We start from the raw sequence: 21,597 nt of genomic DNA on the forward strand, positions 1-21,597 counted from the left end.
AGGTTAAGTAATTCGCATAGATAGTGTCTTTAGCAGGACCTGAATTCAGGTCTTCCTCACTCCAAGTTCCATATTCTATCCACTGGGCCACGCAGCTGAAATGAAGTCGCTTTGGGAACGTGGTGGGTAGAATGTAGGACTAATTGGCATTTGTTTAGCACCCAACACACTGGTGCTTAGATATATGTCAATAATATCCCAAAACAGAGTATCCTTTTTGTCATACTTTTTTCTTAACAAACAGTTGTTGGACATTGTGTTAGGACTTTGGGGAGGTCAATCATTAACAAGCATTTGTTGTTAAATCACCAAAAATTTTCCATGCATTGTTGTAAGACTTAAGAATACAAATATAAAATTTCTGACCTCAAGGAATTTGCATTCTTTCTGGTATATCAAGATAGGTAAGACATGGTTCCTATCCTCAAGGAGCTTATACTGTAGTAGAATAGATAAAGGCATGTAGACAAATATATTCTATTTTGTATTTAAGTACACAACAGAAGTATAGAATTCTATGTTAGAGTATAAGCTCTTGTTTCATTTTTTGTCTCTTTTTGTCTAGCACAGTGCTTGGAACACCTAGGTACTTAATAAATGCTTATTGGTTATTGATAATTCATAAGAGGGAGGAGAGATCACTTCTGGCTGACATTATCAGGGAAAGATTCATGGATGTCATAGAATTACTGATTTAGAGCAGGAGTTTTTATCCTTTTTTGTGTCATGGACCCTTCAGGTGAAACCTATGGACCATTTCTCAGAATAATGTTTTTAAATGCATAAAATAAAATATAAAGGATTATGAAAGAAACCAATTACAATAAAATACAATTAATCAAAATGTTTTTAAGCCAAAAAAAGACCCTTCTTTGTATTATAATGGCCTAACCAACTATCTCTTTGAGTTTTGACTGAGCTTAGGATTCTGGGAATTCCTATCATGTACATAGATATTTTAATTATTTTTTCATGTTTAGGCCCAAGTGACTACTATGAATTTTAATGTTAGAAATGTTGAGAACACATGTTTTAGGAAAAAATTGAATTTTAATAACTCTTAAAGAATAGTTTTTACTCTAGCAGTTTTATATATATATATATATATATGTGTATATATATATATATATACACATATATACACATACATACATATATGTACACACACCCCACATATCCTCCCCTCCCCAATTTTTTTTCTTTTGGTCTATGTCTTTCTCAGTAATGATTCATTTACAGGTGTCTAAAAGACTGGTAACTGGAGGTCCTGTGAGTACATTAAGATTTGTCACATTTTGGTGAAGTGAATCATGAACTTGTTCAGTTGGCATTGTATTCCAGGATGATATCTCTATCTCTGATCACCTATAGATAACTCGATCTGGTTTTAGTATAGCCTGCTGAAAGCAGAGATCCATTAGGATGGTAACTGACCTTGGTTAAAAAAAAGAAGCTTCCTTGGGAGAATAAATTAGGATCATCAAAGGCATTGACATTTTTTTTTCTGTTTTCTCACCTTGATCTCAGACTTGTTTGCTCACCTGGTGATAGGGTTTAGTCTTTCAAGTATTGCATAGGGCATGAGTTTAGATAGGTGATCCCTATGGGTAGTATTGTGTATGGCTTTATACAGTGATCAGAGAGAAGAGTGACCTTTGAAGCAGAAGTAGAAAATGAGCTTAGTGTAGAACTGTTCTTGGAATCAAAGGTTTCTTCTAGGAGAGAACTTATGTGGGGGAAGGAATAAGCATTTATAAAGTACCTACTCCATACCAGGCATTGTGATAAGCACTTGGCACATATTCACATTTGATCCTCATAACAACCCTGCAAGGTTGATGCTGTTAGTACCCCCATTTTACAGTTGAGAAAACTAAGGCAATCAGAGGTTAAGTGACTTTCTCACGGTCACACAACTAGTAAGTGTCTGAGGGTGGATTTGAACTCAGGTCTTCCAGACTACAGCCCTTAATCCACTGTGCTACCTGGTTGTTTCCAATAGGAGTCTACATGGCAGAACTGGAGAAGGCAAGATGAGTTGGCAAGATGGTGAAGGAGCTAAGGGCTTTGTGGAAAGACTGATATAGATGATGTTTACCAGAATACTTTTTTCGTGATGTTTATGGCACTTACTTGATTCTAAGCATTTGCCCAGGTCTTTGTAGACTAATTAGTGTAAGATTTTGAGTTGGATTTCTTTTCCTGGAGAAGAATTTATTCTGCCATTTGTGGCTTAATTTTTACAGGGTTCGAAGTAGGAAATTTTTGCTTCTGTGGAGAGAAGAGAAGGTGTGAACAGGATAGTCTGAATAGAGTACTGGCCAGGGAACAAGAACAGAGAGGTTATCAGTAGAACTATTCAAATTTTTAATAGTTTAGTTGCTGGGGAACCGTGTGTTGATGACACATGATGAGGATAAGCTTAGAAATGCAAATGGGATCAATATGTTAGAGAAGGATCAGCTCTGGGTGGGTTAACAGGGCAAAACTGCTATAGCTAAAAAGTTCAGCCCAGCAAGATTCTTGACAAATTTGAGAATCAGAGGTGGTTTTTTACATAGTATCTATGCTTTCTTATAGAAAAGTATATCCTTGTAGGTAGGTCAGGATAAGGAAAAATGTGTGTTGTAAGAGAAATGAAATATGCTTATGTGACATGTTCCCATTAGAGACCCAAGGGGTGGGTAGACTAGTAAGTATAGTGTAGGTTCATAAAATCCTTATTCTTATTTTCAAGTCAACAGAGGCCCACAGGACAAAATACTCTGCTCCTAGGGTCATAAAGAAGGTAGATAGCAGACCTGAAATTCTGACTCTCTTTTATGTGAATTCTTCTACCTTTGATGATTCTAGAGCACAATGGAAGTTCCACAGTTTAATTTAAAAAAAAAAAGCTTTCTCCATGTAAAAAAAATCCATTATAGTTCATCATATCTTTGTCCTTATTTCTCCTTGGGCCTAGGTAAAGCACAGATTTTGTCCTTTTTCTTCATAAACTTTGGGTACTTAGTTTTCATTTAACTAAACTTTTTGTAGCCCAAATTAATGATGAGTGCTTCACTTATGGGGACCCCAGTCAATTCATGATTAGTTTGTAATATGTGTGACTACCATGTGGTTATAGACCAATTAGTCATTTTTTTCCTTATAAGAGGGACTTATTCCATGTTTTAGGACAATACATGTTCCTCGAGACTAGAGGTGTATGTGAGTTGTGGTCAGTTCCCCTATTGATTGTATCTAGAAAAGTGGAGAATATTCACTTATGGAAAGAAACCTTTATTCCCTGACCTTTTGGCAAATTGGATCTCCTGCTTTTTCCATGAATAATACTGCTTGTAGACCATTGTTCATATGGCAGTGCTTTTTACTATACTTTTGTTGTCAAAGTTATTTTCAGTTTCACTTCAGTTTCTGTCTTGGATAATTTTATCTATGTGGAGACTATGAGATGTTTCCCCAAAGTGAAGTAGACTAACACAGCATGGCCTTGGGAAAGAGTTTAGGGAAATGTAGGGGTGGGATTAGGAAAGACGTAATAGGATGTAAAGAAATTTTTCTCTACTTTTTCACAATTATGAATAATTAAATTTATGTAAAATAATTCAGGATTGCATCATAAGGCAAGAGTTTAGTCTATTGGGTTGTAGACCTAGTCTTGCTAGTTGCTTATGTAGACTTTCTTCTAGAACAAACTTAAGTGGTTCTGAATTTTGATCTACCTGAAATGAATGTTGGAGTTGGTTATTTTTTAGGTGATTTTAGAGAACAAATATGTAAAGAATAAAGGTAACAGCTTCCTCTCTCCCCCTCCCCCCAGTTTGTTTCTGGTATTGCACAGGAATATGTTTTTTAAAAGAATAGAAAGATTTGTTTTTGTGTTCTTCAGTAGCATCCCAAGCGTTTTAATTGTGCTTAATTTTGAGGGAGGTGTCCTCCTCATGTTTTATAGATTAGTTGTATTTATGACCTTTTTGAACCATCATTGTTGCCCCTTAGTCCTATTTATATGTACATCACTAGTCTTTCTGAGGCAACCAGGGATGGAATTGATGAATGAAAAAACTTTTTTTTTTTGAGATTTTGTTATTTTTAGTTTACAGCACTTGGTTCTACATAATTTTGAGTTCCAGATTTTCTTCCCCTCTCCACCCTCCTTTCTCAAGATGGCATGGAATCCGATATATCTTCTACATAAAACTTCTCATTGAACTTATTTACACAGTAGTCAAGTTGTAAAGAAGAATTATGACCAATGGAATGAATCATGAGAAAGAAGAAACAGAACCAAAAAAAACCCCAAAAACAAAAGAGAAAAAAAAAAGGAAGAAAAAGGCAAGCATAAAGTGTGCCTCAGTCTGCATTCAGACCATAGTTCTTTCTCTGGATGTAGATAGCCCTCTCCATCGTGAGTCCTTTGGAGTTGTCTTTGCACCTTGTATTGCTGAGAAGAGCAGAGTCTATCCGGGTTAGTCATCACAGAATCCATATATCTGTGGTTGTGTATAATGTTCTCCTGGTTCTGCTCCACTTGCTCAGCATTATATCATGTAAGTTTTTCCAGGTAATTATGAAGTCTGTATCATCCCCATTTCTTATAGCACAATAGTATTCCATTACCTTCAAATACCACAACTTGTTCAGCCATTCCCCAGTTGATGGGCATCCCCTTGATTTCCAATTCTTAGCTACTACAAAAAAAGTGACTATAAATATTTTTGTACGTATGGGTCCTTTTCCCACTTGTGTGATCTCTTTGGGATACAACCCTAGAAGTGGTATTTCTGGGTCAAAGGGTATGAACATTTTTATAGCCCTTTGGGCATAGTTCCAAATTGCTCTTCAGAATGGCTGGATCAGTTCACAACTCCACCAGCAATGTAACAATGTTCCAATTTTCCCACATGCTCTCCAGCATTTATCATTTTTCTGTTTTGTCATTTTAGCCAATCTGACAGGAGAGATGTGGTACTTAAGAGTGAAAACACATTTCTTAAGTGTACCAAGCACTGTGCTGAAGACAGTCCCTTGTCCTCTAGGTACTTATACTTTCATAGGGGATGGAGGAGACAACATATAAATAGGGGGAAGGAATGAGATCTTTCTGTTAGTAAGGATCACTTGTACATCTCTTGTCATTGCATTTATACTTAGTTGATATTTCACTTGGTCCTAGAATTGGGAAGAGTAGAGTTTGCCAGAATAACCATGACTAACTATCCTGGTGGACTGGTCTGTGCATTTTGTTTTTTTTCTTCTAAGACATTGCTCAAATCACAGTGTGGAATATTTGGGATCCTAGAATGCAGAACTTTGATTACATGCAGTAGTATTTTCACCACTTGGGATTCCTTTTCTTTTGAGCTTCTGTATTTCAACTGACTCATGATTTATCTGGACAACATAGAGACCACAGCTATAGCTGCTTCCTTACAAGGTATAGATATTTGAAACCTCAGGAGCCTTTTGGCTTGCTGACATGATCTCTGACACTGCACACTGATACATATATAGTGAGATCACTACTATGTAGTGATTATAGAGCTCCGTATTAACCTCTCTAATGTTAAAATGCTTGGAGAAGCTTATTCATGACAAATCATGTGCCTTAATTATATCCACATATTTTGTTTTAAAGGCTGTGTGAAAAGTGATTAGTGTTCAAATAAAGTACAACATTCACTGTACTTACATTGGCTATGTGTTTGCGAATGTACCCTCTGGAATGGACCAGGCATACCTTACTTCAGTCAAACATGAAATCAAGTTTGGCTGAGAAGATTACAAGCAGAGTTCTCCTGGAAATGTTGATGGGTAAAGACTGATGGAAGAGGAGAGTAACTCCTTTTTCTTCACAGACATTAATGTTTTTGTTATTTGATAAAATGGCAGCAGTTCCTAGATTTGGAGATCTCTGAGGGTCTCATTAAGTGCCATTTACTACAACTGTGCTGTCACCACATTTACCACTCAAAGCTCAGCTTGGTATAGATGTGAACTTTCTATTGCGGTTCAGTATGAATTAATGAATGATTATGCCAGTGCCTAGTACTGGCTATTTCAGATGTAGTTCAGTGCCATTCTGTTTCTTGCAGACCAGTTTCTAGTACTTCCTGGATGTGAATATCTTTCATGGCCAAACTTATGTTTCCTTGAGTTGGGATCTCAATTGCTTTTCTTACCCCCATGGCCAAAAGACCATTTAGGAAAAAACACAAGGAATTTTCTTAGACGTGCTGGGTGGTATAGTCCTTTCTGTAGTTAAAGATAGCTGACGCAGCCAAATGGTGCAGTGGATAGAGTAGAGCATGGTGCCTGGAGCCAGGAAGACCTGACTCCAAATACAGCTTCAGACACTTAGTAGCTATGTGACCTTGGGCAAGTTTCTTAACCTCTTTGCTTCCATTTCCTCAACTGCAAAATGGGGATGATAATGATAGCACCCACCTTTCAGGGTTGTTGTAAGGATCAAATGTGATATTTGTAAAACACTTTATTTAGCACAGTGCCTGGCACATAGTAGATGCTATATAAATACTAGCTATTATTATTGGCTGTTGTTCATTGGCACAACTTAGGCAAATGTGGGGTGGTGTATTGTCAATAAGAGCTCTTAGGAATTGTCATTTTCACCTTAAAAAACAAAACAAATCTTACAAAAGCTATGCTTAGTATGTATAATATAGTCTTGTTACTTTTGATAACAGTTCAGGTCCTGGTGCTTAGGGGTGCTTCAGATAGACTGAGATTTTTGCAGGGACTTTCCAACCAGGAAATTTAAGTCCATTAGATGTCATAGAAATAACGTTAGCATTTAAATAAAAGTTTAGGGTTCATCAAGTCTAACCTCTATCTCAGAGGTTCCCAAACTTATTTGGCCTACTGCCCCCTTTAAAAAAAAATTTACTGAGTGCCTCCCTAGAAATCTACTTTATTTTAATCCTTTAACAGTCTTTTTAAAAAATTTTGCATCATTTCAAAAAATATATTTTGAAAAAAAGACATCTTAAATTTAAATCTTAATTTGTGGGGTTTTTGATGATGCAATGTTATGTCATATAACTGTGTAGTATCGTATTGTAAACAAGTCATTACAAGCACATGCTGGACTTGGTGACAGTATGCTACATGCTTGCCTGCCAACACATGCTTGTTAAGACCTATCGGTGAACTTGACCACTGATCAGTTATAACTTGCATTTTGAATGTTTATTTGGAAAACAGTGTAATCACTATGACAAACAGTTTTTCAAAATTTTTTTATCTTCTCTTGTTTCCTTAAGCTTCTGCCTCCCCTTTCTTTTTATTCAACACCCCCAATTGCCCCCGAGGCTATTTACCCCCCTCCCCCCATAGTTCCAGCACTCCCCAGGGAGCTATATTGCCCACTTTGGGAACCTCTGCTTCTACCTGAATCATGGATCCCTTCTGCCTGTCATTTAGCCCATACTTGAAAACCTCCAGTGAGAGGCAATTGATACTTTTTGTATATTGAACAGAAATCTGTCTCCATGTAATTATATCCATTGGTCCTAGTTCTGCCTTCTCTAGTCAAATAAAATTTCATCCTTCTTACCATTAAGATATTTCGAAGATAATCAAGTCTGTTTCTAACTCCAGAGACTTTTCTTCAGGCTAAACTTCCTTAGTTCCTTCCATAGCTCTTCATATGAGTGATAGAAGTTTAAGACCCCTTACTGCATTCTTAGCTATCCTGCTGGACTCACTCTAGCTTATCAATCATCCTACTAATATGTGGTACCTAGAACTTAATATAATTATATATATATAACCCAGTGTTATAGATATTGTCTAACAAGAGCAGAGTTCAATGGGAATGTAACCTCCCTTGTTCTGGAGACAATACTTTCATTAATGCAGCCCAAGATTACACTAGCTTTTCCATCTGCCATATCATATAGTGTTGACCTCTGTTACAGAAACTCCTAGATATTTTTTGTGTGTCAATCTAGTCATGTTTGCCACCTTAGATTGGTACAAATTTTTTTTTAATCCGGAGGAAGGATTACAGTTATCCCTCATTAAATTTCATCAAAACTTTACCTGGTTGATTTCCAAATCAGTTTTTGCTGTCATATGTAACACTTTCTACTACAGCCTCTTTTCTGTGGTTTGCCAGACAGAATTCCTAGCTCAGAGGGGAACATTGCTAGAATTATCACCCATACCATTGAATTCACAGTAGAGACTATCTCCACCCACCTACTTTTTAGTAAGCTCCAGGTTTCAGGGAGGTGAAAAGTATTATTTCCTTCTCACCTGAAGGTTTGGAACTTTTGTCCTAGAGTATAAATATGGTAAAAAAAAAAAAAAAATTAGGCTGAAAATAATTTTAGGACTAAATCCCTCCAGAGCTCTGGCCCTACTTTTAATAGCTGCTTGGGATCTGCATGTCTAGTGAGAAGCATTCTCCTTGCCAGTTCGTAAAAAGATGATAGAGGGTGTGAGCTCTGGGAAGTGGTTCAGGAAGATGGGACTGAATTGAGGTTTTTGCAGAGGGGAAAGGATCTATTGTGATCACGTTTCTGAGAAAAAATACTGATATAAAGTGACAGGCCATCAATACATTTATACAAGATTGGGGTACAACCACCCAATGTAGCTTTGAAGGACAGGAAACAGTCAGGTGCCCAGTAGGGCTTAGTGTCTATAGGGAATTCACCTTCTAAACATCATTTATTCTAGCTAGAAATAACCTTTCTCCCCAGTTCTTGGCAACCAGGAATAAAGGGGGAGGCTAGCTGGTAAGGACTTCATCAGTCTCATGCTTTTGGAGTCATTGGTATTGCTATACCTCTTGACCTTTGGCTGTGGGAACTAAACAGTTAAAACATCATCATTAGAAGGAAACCACTGCTCATGAATGAAGGCAAAGTTTGGCAAGATGCCAAAATAGGCTGAGAGAAAGGGGGGGGGGTGGCTAACTGACTTTTATACCACAAACGACTTTAAAAATTAAGAGATAATTCCTTGTCCTGAGGTTATAAACCGGCTGCAACTGGTTTTTCTCTCCTCCCCCCCCTTGCCCCTGCTAGGCATCATGGGTAAAAGTAAGCATCCCCCTGTTCCTTTTGTTTAATATAACAGTACGGCATGTGATTGGCAGGGCAGTGCCCGTTTGGAGACTGGGTTTGTTCAGGTCTCTCAAGGGGGCTGGCACGCATGGGGCCACCCTAGTGCTACAGAGAGGGTTCCTCGTACAAAAGAAAAGAGGGGGAAAAAGGAACTCCCCCCTCCCCCCAATAAACCAAACTCATCCCTTTCCTCTCCCCACTCTTTTTTTTGTTGGTATTCCCCTTCCCTGTTTCTCAATTTTTCTGACAACTAGAGGAGGCGGCAGGAAAATGTGTACCTGTAAGTACTTTCAACTGTCCATTTTTTTCTTCTCTTTTCTTTTTTTAAACAAAAAGCAGAAAATGAAGTCTCTAGTTATCCACAGCCCTTTTCTTGCCATTAGGAGAGAATGATATGTTGGGGTCTCTGAATGGGGTTCAGGGAATTAACACTACTGCTTTTGAAAAATTTCTGGCGGACTGATTTGTTTCCTCTACAAAGCTCTTCTCTTTGGTTCAGCTCCTCGCCCCTCCCGGCCTCCCCATTCAGTGTTCTGGTGGGGGTCCCTGGCTCCCAGTCTTCCTTAAGCTGAAGCTTCAAGAGAAGGCTGATACTGAGGGTTTTTTTTTTATATATTTCTTTTGTCTGTAGCAGTGATGGGTTTTAGCTCCCCCTCTCCCTCCCCCCCTTTTCTTTCTATGTCAGCTCCAACCCCTCTCTGTGAATGGAGTCAACCAGCTGACGAGGGTGAGTGCTGGCATGATGCCAGGGGCTGCAAAACGATGTGTATGCGCGTGTGTAAGTGTATACAGAGCACAAAGGGAAAGGCCTGCAGTCTAGGAAATCACAGGCTATTATATAAGGAAGCCTGCGTCATCTCTACTTGCTTGGGCTGATAGTCGAGGAGGGAGGGGGGAGGCTTGGAGCAAGAAAAACACTTTTTGCACCCCTCCTTTCCATCCTTTTTAAAAAAATGTCCAATTGCAAGTGGTGTTGAAGATGGTTTCTCTGACTGGGTGGTAGTGGTCATGTTCCCAGTGGAAGTTTTCCTTGGGGGTAGAGTGGGGAGGGGGACTGGGAGATACAGGCAGCATGGTTTGTGAGTCTCTTCTTGTTGTGTTCAGAGGTATATGTACTCCGAAAAGAAGGCAGTGCCCTAAGAAGAATGCCTCCTGGATTTAACAGCTGTAATTCATTAAGGAGGCTTTTTATTATTTTAATAGCAAACTGTTTCTAATATTCAGAATTATCGAGGCAGGAAGAAAAAAAGTCTTAACCAGCAAAATACCAGATAATATAGCAAATAGTATCTGTGTTGTTCCTTCTTAACCACCACCTCCCCCCTTTTTTTGTTCTGTCGAGTATGGATATATAGAATTGCATTTTTTCTCTGTGCCATCTGCTCTACAGAGTTAGATTTGTACAAAAGGAAACTCAAATAACACATGGCAGGAAAAAAATTCAGAGGTTGTTCTAAGCTTACAGGCATTAGATCTGCTGTATTTTGGGATTCTTGTTGGACTGGTCATGCATGTCCTTAAAGCACTGAAAGCATTTTCTGTTCCACCATGGTTAAGAGTTGTTTTGCACCAGCATCCTATCATATCATTTGGAAGTTATAATTCTACCCAATTTACCATGATGCCTTTTTTCTTCACTTCTCTTTATTTCCTAGATGGATATATGTGGAGTTTGTCGGGTGGAAATGAGAATTAAAGCGTGTTAATGAATAGAGGGGTCGTAACTTTACAGTTGGCTTTATGTGAGTACTCATTTTTATTTGGATCTGATCATTCAGAACCATAGCACTAATTTGTAAGGGTCTGGGAGTGGGGAAATAACCATCAATGGGAGTGTGCTGAAATGACTTGGATTTATATTGGGCTTCACTGTAGAGGGAGCTCCCTAGTCGATAGGAGAACTTGGTTGGTTGGTTTTTTGTTGTTGTGTTTTGTTTTGTTTTTTGTTTGTTTTTTTTTTGAGATGAAACTTGTGTTTTGTAAGTCTTCTTTCTTCACTAGCAAAGGACTATAGGAAGAGCAGCCTTGGTTTAAATAACCTTTTATAAATGTATCTGATTTTTACTTCCTTCTGTGTTGAAGGGGAGGTTGTTCCAAATGTCTCTACTTTTTCCTTTTGTTGGAGAATGCATTTGGGGGTTACACTTTCTGTAAGAATTGTAGGATTAGACCTGCCAGAGCTGCAGGTCTATTCTTCACAAGCTGCCTGAACTTGTTTCCCATACCTGTGCAGCAGAAGCCCACTCTTCCAAGTTACCTTTACAAATGAATTTAAGTTGTTTCCCAGTCACTTGATTTCCATACCCTAGTCTAGCAGGAAATCACCAAGAAGAAGAAAAATCGCTGCCAGAGTTGGGTAGCTGAGGTTAGATAGCTTAGTATTCTCATAGAGCTGCAGTGGTACTCCCTCACTGTTAGAATCCATAATTACCTTTTTGGGTTGATATTATCCTTTTATAGTATTGCATGGAAATGCTCTCAGTGGGAGCCAGCCATTTTGTATGTGCTTTGTTGAATCAAATTTTACTATTTATGTTGGTGTGTTTTCAATGTAAATGGAACAGAAGAGATGCTTATTTCATCCTTTACCATTTTTTTGGTTTAACATTCTTTCCCCATGCTGATTTTGTTGTATACTAGTGGGTTCAGAGGAACAAGTTCACTTAAAAACTTGATTTTGATTTTTGTCCTATTCCTACTTTTAACCAGGAAAAGAGTTTTAGATGGTAGCTTCTATTTAGAGACATATGACTAAAGACAACTTTCTTTTAGTGGACAGATTTGTTGTTGTTGTTTTTCTTATTCTTTATGAGCTATATTTGAAATTTACTGATAATTATAGAATTTAAGAATTGGAAGAGACTTCAGAAGCCATCTACTTTAACCCAAAGGAATCCCCCTTATAACACACCAAACCAAGTGGTCATCTAGTCAACCTCTTCTCAAAGACCTCCGCTACTTCTTGAGGCAAACCATTCCATTTTTGGTCCGCTCTAATTATCAGGAAGTTTTTCCCAACACTGGCCTATTGCAGAATTTTATATTTATCCATATTGAATGTCATCTTAATAGAATCAGTCCAGTACTTTAGATGAGAGTTCGTAACTATTAGGGCAGCTGGCACAGTGGATAGAGCACCAGCCCTGGAGTCAGGAGGATCTGAGTTTAAATGTGGCCTCAACCAACCCTGACATACTTCGCTCTTCTCAGCAACGTAAGGCGCAAGGACAACTCTAGGGGACTCACGATGGAGAATGCTATCTTCATCCAGAGAAAGAACTGTGAAGTTTGAATACAGATTGAGGCGCACTACATGCTCGCCTTTTTTGCTTCTCTTTTGTTTTTGTTTTTGTTTTTTTGTTTGTTTGTTTGTTTTGGTTATGTCTCTTCTTTCTCATGATTCATTCCATTGGTCGTAATTCTTCTCCACAACTTGACTAGTGTATAAATTAATTCAATGCGAAGTTATACATGGTAGTTATATGAGATTCCAGGCCGTCTTGGGGAGGGAGTGGGGAGGGAGGGGAGAAAATCTGGAACTCAAAATTATGTGGAACCATGTGTGGTAAACTAAAAATAAATAAATTTAAAAAAAATTAAAAAAAAATGTGGCCTCAGATACTTAATAGCTATGTGACCCTGGGCAAGTCACCCAACCCCAACAAAAACTTTTTTTTTTTTTTTACTACTATTTCAGTATAATTTCCTTTGTAATCATGTGTTTGATGCATTTAAAAACATTCTGAGCCTGGGTCCATAGGCTTCACTGGACTCCAAAAGGTGTTCATGGCACAAAAAATGTTAAAAACCTTGCCTGTCAAGATCTTTTTGGATCCTGACTTTTATGCAGATAAAGTTTGAAGAACTTTTTGATCTCCTTCTACCTTGTTTCAGTATCACCTGTTTAAAATAGTACTTGGGAGATGTGACTTTCATATCAGATATTTTTTGCTATGCTTTAGAGACATAGAAGGGGCCATCTCTTCCATCATTCATACAATTATGTAATCTCAAAATTAGAAAGGAATCCAAGAAGTCATCTAGTCCAACCATGATTGATGAATCCTTATATTAGGTTGTCAGGATATCTTGATAATGATAACAAGGAGAGGAATTTGAACTTTGGAAAGTGCTTCTGTCCTCAACAATTCAGTGATCTTCTGAAAGAGGACTGGATTTGAAGTCAGATGACCTCAGTTCAAATCCCTATTCTGCCTCTTACCAGTGGCATGACCTTGTGCAAATCATTTAATCTCTCTTTCTCTCTCATTTTCTCTCAAGGTTCCTTTCAGCTCTAAGTCTGTGATATTATAGTCTATGATTTGTAATGGCGGGTGGCTTAGGGCAAGGCTTACTACCCTTCCTGGGATTTTCCCTTTGATTAACTGTATGGGGAATATGGTCAAAGGATTTGTTGTATTGGTAAACTCTAAAGGCAAAGAGGAAAAGGTACTAGGAGGGCAAGTACAGAACAGTAGACCTCATATCCATTCATTTTTGTTTAGGACTATTGTTTTGATAGTCTCGGTCTGAGAAAACAAAAAGTAGGGGCTCTCAGATATCATTTTATATATGTGGAAACTGGGACCAGTAGAGATTATCACTTGCCCAAGGGTCTCAGGTAATAAATAGCAGAGATAGGATTTGAATCCAGCTTCTTTGATTCCAAATCCAGTACCCTTTTTACTGTACCACACTGTCTTTAATGAAAATACAGAAACAAATGGACCTGTCTCTTGAGCTTATTTTGCTTTTTCAGTGTTTTCCTTATAAATTCCTTGAGCTGATCTCAGTATATGCTGGCTACTGGTTTTGACTTTTGATTTTTCCACTTCTAGGGGAGGTTGCTCTGTTGGAGAATTCAAGATTAAGTTTGTAAATCTTAAAATGCTGTGTAAATGTAAGTGGTTATTATTGGGAAAACTCCTAGAGGAGACAGGCTATTGAAACCTAGGGGAAGTCAGGGTTTTTTTGTTTTTTAAACCAAACACTTTATTGATGTCTCTTGTCTTTATATCACTGTCATTCTTGCGGGGGCAGGGTGGGAGAGGGAAACCCTATGGAACTCTTTCTTGTGATAAAGGAAAACAAGCAAAACATCTGATGCAGTGACATCTCAAAGTACATATGACATTCTAGTAGACTTCTGTCTTTCTCTCTGCCATGATGAGGGAGCTGTTGCATTTTCTGAACCCTCATTGGTTTTCTGATTATTCAGAGTATGATTGACTTTAAGTAATTGTAGTAAAAACATTGTAGTAAATGCATATTGTTCTTTTGATTCTGTTTATTTGACTCGGTATCATTTCGTATAAATCTTTCCTTATTTTTTTTTGCAATTCTCATATTCCTCATTTCTTATTATACAGTATACATTCCATATTCCTTTGTTTTTTCAGCCATTCACCAGTCAGTAAGCACCTACTTTGTTTCTAGTTCATTGATGCCACAAAAAGTGTTGTTATGAATGTTTTAGTGTATATCAGTTCTTTGTTACTGTCTTTAACTAACTTGAGGTATATATGTTAATAATTGGATCAGTGGGTCAAAGTTTATGGTTGTTAGTCACTTTTCTTTGATATTTCCAAAAATGTATTAATATTCTTGTATTCCCTCAGCCACTTCATCATTGTCTTACTTTTTTTTGTTATCTCAGCCATTGTATAGGGTGTGAGGTGAAATGTAGGATTTTTTTAAATGCATTTTTCTTAGTGATTTTGGAGCAATGTTATATGGTCATTGGTAATTTGCAATTCTTTTGAAGACTGTTCATATCGTTTGACCACTTATCTCTTATGGTCTTTTCACTGTACTCTAACTGTCTCATAAATTGGACTGGGTTAAAATGAGTAAGAGGAATTTGATGTGCCTAGAGTGCCTGGGCTTAAGGGAATAACACTGTTGAACCTGGGAAATGGGAATATGATTTTTGGTATGTTAGCTGACAGTTCGCACAGGTTGTGAAATTTGGTCAGTCAATAATATTTTGAATTTCTTTTTTTTTTTGGTACAGATTTCTATATGAGAACTACTGTTACAGTTCAGTTGTTCAGTCAAGCCCAGCTCTCCATGATCCTGTGGGCTATAATGTCCATGGGGTTTTCTTGGCAGATACTGGAGAAGTTTGTCATTTTCTTCTTCAATGGATTAAGGCAAACAGAGGTTAAGTGACTTGCCCAGGATCACAGAACTAGTAAATGTCTCGGGTTGGATTTGAACTTAGATTCTCCTGACCCCAGGCCTAATGCTTTATCCACTGAGCTGTCTTACTGACTTTTTTTGTACCTATCCATAGGTATGAAAAGAATAAGTGCATCAGTGTTGTTAAATAACTTACAGTCTGTAGAAAGGAAAAAAAAAACACAGAATAACAACATAGGGAGGCCTTAAAGAAGAAGATGCATACTTAGGTGGGGTTAGAGCTAGATTTTAACAATATTTTTTTCTAATTACATGTAAAGATAGTTTCCAACATTCATTTTTTAAACATTTTTATTTTATTTTATTTTTAATTAATTTGAGTTTTAAATTTTCTCTCCCCAAGATGGCATGCAATCTGATCTAGGCTATACATATACATTCATATTAAACATATTTTGACATTAGTCATATTGTAAAGAAGAATTATAACCAATGGAATTAGCCATGAGAAAGAAGAAACAAAACAAAACAAAAAGAGAGAGCAAATAACATGTTTCCATCTGAAATCAGACTTCATAATCTTTTCCGTGGATGTGAATAGTGTTTTCCATCATGAGCCCTTTGGAGTTGTCTTAGAACCTTACATTGCTGAGAAGAGCCAAGTCTATCAAAGTTAGTCATGACATAATGTGGCTGTAATTATGTATAATGTTCTCCTGGTTTTGCTCCCCTCGTTCAACATCAGTTCATATAAGTCTTTCCAGGTGTTTTGAAGTCCACCTGCTTATCATTTCTTATAGCACAATAGTATTCCATTACACTCATATACTACAACTTCTTCAGCCATTCTCCAGTTGATGGCCATCCCCTCAATTTCCAGTTCTTTGCCACCACAAAAAGAGCTGCTATAAATATTTTTGTACATGTGGGTCCTTTTTCCATTTTTATGATGTCTTTGGAATGTAGCCCTAGAAGTGGTATTGCTGGGTCAAAGGGTATGTCCATTTTTTTATAGCCCTTTGGACATAGTTCCAAATTGCTCTCCAAAATGGTTGGATCATGATTGATTTTTATAAGATTTTGAGTTGCAAATTTTTCTCCTTCCCTCCCCCTTCCCCAAGAGAGCAAGCAATCTGATATAGGTTATACATGTATAATCATGTTAAACATATTTCCACATTAGTCATGTTGTGAAAGAAGAATCAGAACAAAAGGGAAAAACCATGAGAAAGAAAAAAAAGTGAAAATAGTATGCTTTGATCTGCATTCAGATTCCATAATTCTTTCTCTTGATGGGGATAGCATTTTCCATCATGAGTCTTTTGGAATTGTTAGCACTGAATTTTAGAAGCAAGGACATGAACTGGTAGAAAAGTGTAGGGATGGGGCAGCTAGGAGACTCAGTGAGTAGAACACCAGCCCTAGAGTCAGGAGGACCTGAGTTATACTTACTAGCTGTGTGACCTTGGTGTATTGGGAATCAAGATGGGCTCTTAGCACTTATTCAACCGAGTGCCCTTGAAGAGTTTGGCCTTTGTTTCCTTGGTTAAATTAGGAGTCTTTGATGACCTTCTTGCCTCAAGGGAAAGCCTAGTTTATGTGGGTTTGAGTGACATGTTTGTGACATCAGAAGCGTTTAAACTATGTGGGTTTAAGTCTAATTTTTGTGACGATTTTAGGTCACATGGGTGAGTAGCATGTGTGACTCACCTTTGACCCTGAACCAGATATATAAAACCAGAAGATGGATTTCTTTTTTCGGAGCTCTGAGCCACAGCAGGAGTGGCTCGTGACTCTGAGGCAGCCTTGTTGAGCTCCTGACTGAACTCAGATGAACTATATTTGGTCTGTTCATAAATTTGTATGTTTGTAATTTGTATTTGCTCTGAAGTTCAGGGTGAACTGAACTAAGTTTCCCCTGAACTAAGTGAACAATATTGGTATGGTGGATTAAAGTAAGATTGTTAACCCCTTAACATTGCTTTCCTTAGTAAAGCAGATCAAAAGAACCTGGGCTTGCAGCTTTTTTGTTGGTTTTTCACCCCCACAGCAGCTGCCAGCCGAATTGTTGAAACACTTGGGCATGTCACTTAAGCCCAATTGCCCTGCCTTCCCCCCCTCCAAAAAAAAGAAAGAAAGAAAAGTGTAGGGATTTAGCAGATGGGTTGCTGGATAGTAAGAAGATGGTGACATGTATAAAGAAGGATGAGAGAATAGGAAATTTAAGTGTGGAAGATAGTGAACAGATTTGGTTGCCTAGAACAGAGGGGCCCTATAGAAGATGAATGACAGATGAGGTTCTGGAGATGGAAGAATTTTGAAGGCCAGGTTGAGTTTACATTTGATCCACTTAAAGTACATTTGATTCCACTTTAAAGTAGATACTTTAAAAATTTTAGCAACTGTGTGTAGGACAGTTAGTTGTAAATGGGGAACAACTAAAAGGCTATTCTTTTTCCCTGCTAGGAGAGTTCTCTTGTAGACCTTCATCTTCAGCACCTATTTAATGGGCCTTGTGGATACCAAGATTCCTTTTTGATGATATTTTGCTGCCTCACTATATTCCCGCCATTATAAATCAGTTACATACACCATTTCTGTGCTGGGTGGTAGACTGATGTTAATTGCCTAAGTATGTGTGTCTCATGGCTTTCCCCATTGGGGTAGCTGAGGCATGTACAGTCCCACAAACCCAAATGAGAAACAGGAGACCAGACTTCAGGGAGCTGACCACCCTGGGAGAGGTGGAAGTGATGGGCTGAATTGAGGACATCTTGCCTTAGGGCTAAGGAGGAGACAGCAACACACAAAAGAACCACCAAATGAAAAAGACTGGGTAGCCCTGAGAAGCAGCAGAAATGAAAAAAATTATAGGTCACTTCTGCTCTAGAAGATGGGGTATTTGTTTGGAATCTTGGGTCCCCAAACAGTAATGCCCTTGAATAGTGCCCACTGTATAGTCTCATCATTTCTTAGTTTTTCATTTGGACAGGAAAAGTCCTGATTGAATAAGAGGTAGATCAAAAGTAAATTTAAATTTGTACCCAATCCAGACCCTACCTCCTTTCTCTAGCAGTCTGGGAAGCTTTGGGCAGCTTTAGAGATAGAGGCAGTAACGGTCCAATGCTTCCAATAGATGTTAGGGTTTTTGTTTGTTTTGGAGGGGGTGAGTGAGGATTGGTTGTTTTTAAACTCTGAATTGCTTATTTTCTTCTTTCATTATGGCTAATGGATGTGGCCATTTTTATCAGGACATGAACACCCTGAGATCATATTGGCCCCTCTGTCTGCCCTATAGTGAGGGACAAAGGGGTTTCTTTCCCTTGATGCCATATGTGTTTCTCCCTTGTGGACAAGTCATTAATCTAGTATGGAACCACTTTGTTTGCTACAGTCCTCCCTCATTTTTCTCTTTTCCATTCAGCAAATCACAAGCCCATCTCTGGATTCCAAATATTGCTACTTCTAGAACTCTGTGGAAGCAGCCCCTGAAGTCTGATTTCCCCCAAAAAAGTACAGAGATAATTTCATTCTGTGTAGCCTGAGATGAAACCTGTTTTATAGCTATTTGTTTTCCGCTAGGTGACTTGCCACCATTGGAGAATTTTGTTTCTCAGTTTGGTGTGCATCTAAGTTCCTTTCCTTTAGGGAAGTGAAATGGAGAGGTTGCTTCCTTGGGAAGTACAAAGTTAGTTGCTGGGAGTGATACTGGGGATGGAGAAGGGATGGTAGGAGGAAATATAGCATTAGGTAGCCATAAAGGAGACTGAATCATCTGGTTTGGATTAGAGTAAGATGGAGATATGCTATATGAACCCGTTGTACTATGATTTATGCCTAGGAGCTTATATTTTCAGCTATTTTAGGGTGCATCCCCCCCTTTTTGCAAGGAATTGAGGGAGGTAGAGTGGGAATAGGGATGAGGTGAGGTACAAGAACAGTTTCCGTGCCATGGTGAGCAAGATGTCACAGTCAGCAATTCTTCTGTAAGCTTTTGCATTCTGCAGTGCTTCTTGTTCTCCCCCTGCCCCCAACCCCAATTCTCTCTCTCAGAGAGGGAGTGAGGAGAGGCAACAAAGTAGATAGAGCTTTGGACCTGGAGTCAGGAATATCTGACTCCAGCTTAAGAAATTTACTAAGCTGTTTGATCTAGGCAAGTCACTTAACTCTGTCTGCCTTAGTTTCCTCATCTATAAAACAGGGATAATAGCATCTACCTGGCAAGGTTGTTGTTGGGTCAGATGGGATATTTGTAAAGCACTTTGCAAACCATAAAGTACTATTAAATGATAGCTATTATTATTTATTAGATAATATGACTGAGGTGGGGATTATTTGGATAGGTGTGTTTGCACCATTAGAATATATATTGTTGGAGCAGCTAGGTGGTGCAGTGAGTCAGGAGCACCTGAGTTCAAATCCTGCCTCAGACACTTGACACACTTACTAGCTGTGTGATCTTGGGCAAGTCACTTAACCCCAATTGCCCTGCCTTTCCCCCTCAAAAACAAAACAAAACAAAAAAGAATATTTATTGTTATTTAAAAAAATTCATTAGGTTGTCTGACTCTGTGTGGAATGAGAATCTTATGTGGACTCCCACTGAATTGGCTACTCCAGTAGCAAGCTTTCTTCTGTAACATGGCTTCATTCAGTTCAATGGCCTGAGATACGTGTATTCTTTCTGGCAGAGTTCCACCATACAGTGTTGAAGAAATTTTCTCATGCCAGGCTTTTTCAGTGGTACTATACCTTCCTCCCCTCCAAAAGCTGCATCCAGTCTCTGCTCTCTTGAAGTGCAAAATGCACTAGTTACCTACCACTATAGTTTGAGGTAGTTTGCTTCCGTTTCCTGGTTTCTCAGGGCAGCATTCTATCTTCTAGTTTTCCTAAACTCCAAAGTCTAGTGAGTATGTCCCTTGGGAGAGGGTTTTATCTCAGAAGTAGGGTTATAATGGGTATCAGAGACCCCTGAGTATGTATGCATGAAATGTATTGGGGTAATACTATGCTTTTAAATGGAGGAGTGCTCTTATCTTCCAAAGCTTTGTTGCTGCTAATATTCTGACATAAAGGACTTTGAGAAGCATGTAGTAAGCCCCTCCCAGCCTGTGGCTTGCTCTCTGTTGACAAGATCTAAAGGAAGATTAGTTTGTCTTTGCCCTCTCTTAAAAGTTGAAGAAGAATCTGTCCCTTGGGGGAGTCTTAAGTTCCTCCCACTTTTCTAAGGAAATAGCAAAGTCTTTGGGGGGCAAATATGGATTATAGAAAAATGTAGCTAACCTCAATATATACTTGCTTAACACATAGACTTCTTATTTGCCTTAATGCTTGAGTTATCACATAGCTGTTTTAGGTAGGTAAATGGAAGCTCAGATCATACTTAGCATTTAGTGGATTTTACCCCATTTAGGTAAAAAAAAAATCAGCCTATATTTCCTTAGTGAAAAATTAAAATGATCTTGTGCCGATGTAATGGCTTGAATTTTTTTTTTTAGCCAAAGGAAGGATCTTGGCAAGATGGAAAACTAGTTTCTAGAAGCTCCAGGAAACAGTCAGAACTAAAGTTTTTGTATATGCGTGTCTCCAGGCCGAGAGGCCAATTTGGAGGATAGATTCTAACTAAAGGGCTGTTTGATGATGGGAGTGGAGGTACAGATTTTCTGAGCCCTCATGAAATACTTTGTATCATTATGTGCCTACCAGTGAAAGGCTGTACAGGACTTGGTGAGACAAAGTATATCACCAGGTCCTCCTGTTTCCCAGGGCGTATCTAGGGTCTGGATTTGTCTTCTCAGTTGACACCCATTCAATTCTGTACTAGTTGGCCTGGGGCTAACCACAAAAAACTTTTTAGCCTGGATTCAAGGCCTTCTACAAATTTGTGCCTCCCTATCTTTCCAACTTTATCTCACACCACTCTCTATCTTATGCTTTGTGGCTCTAGCCAAACCCTGCACATTTAGCACATTCGTATCTCTATGCCTTTTGCTCACACAGTTCTCCTATGCCTAAAGTATTGTTTCCTTCACCACCACCACCCCCCTCTCCCCCCTTGAAATTCTGCTTATCATTTAAGGCCAAGATGAAAAATGAAACTTTTTTCTGAGCCCTTTTGTTGGAAATTATTTTTTTCTTCCTCAGACTTCACTTAGCACTTTACCTCTCATATATACTTTTATCATGTTTTACTCTGCATTGTAGTTGTTTTATTATATAATTATTGCATATTAGTTGTATCTTCTAAGCTTGTAAGCTCTATGAGACACTTTCTTAATTATCTTTGTATTTCCTTCAGCAACTGGAATATTGCTTTGCACCTAATAAATGGTTGTCAAATGTTCTTCCCACAATATCACAG

The 21,597-nt window shown here is 38.3% G+C and overlaps 1 protein-coding gene across 3 annotated transcripts in view; it reads left to right on the plus strand.

Annotated features, from left to right (window-relative positions):
• GATAD2B (GATA zinc finger domain containing 2B) overlaps window positions 1-21,597 on the plus strand; it is a 99,293-nt gene that overhangs the window by 17,600 nt on the left and 60,096 nt on the right. For 2 of the 3 annotated variants that reach the window (XM_036754886.1, XM_036754885.1), the window contains exon 2: window positions 10,751-10,837. The exons of the other annotated variant lie outside the window; for it this stretch is intronic. In XM_036754886.1, coding sequence (XP_036610781.1) covers window positions 10,836-10,837 — 2 coding nt within the window. In that variant the 5' untranslated portion in view covers window positions 10,751-10,835. The remainder of the gene's footprint in view (window positions 1-10,750; window positions 10,838-21,597) is intronic. 3 annotated transcript variants of the gene reach the window in all.

The sequence above is a fragment of the Trichosurus vulpecula genome, chromosome 4 (assembly GCF_011100635.1).
Source record: "Trichosurus vulpecula isolate mTriVul1 chromosome 4, mTriVul1.pri, whole genome shotgun sequence".
Classification (NCBI taxonomy): Eukaryota; Metazoa; Chordata; class Mammalia; order Diprotodontia; family Phalangeridae; genus Trichosurus; species Trichosurus vulpecula.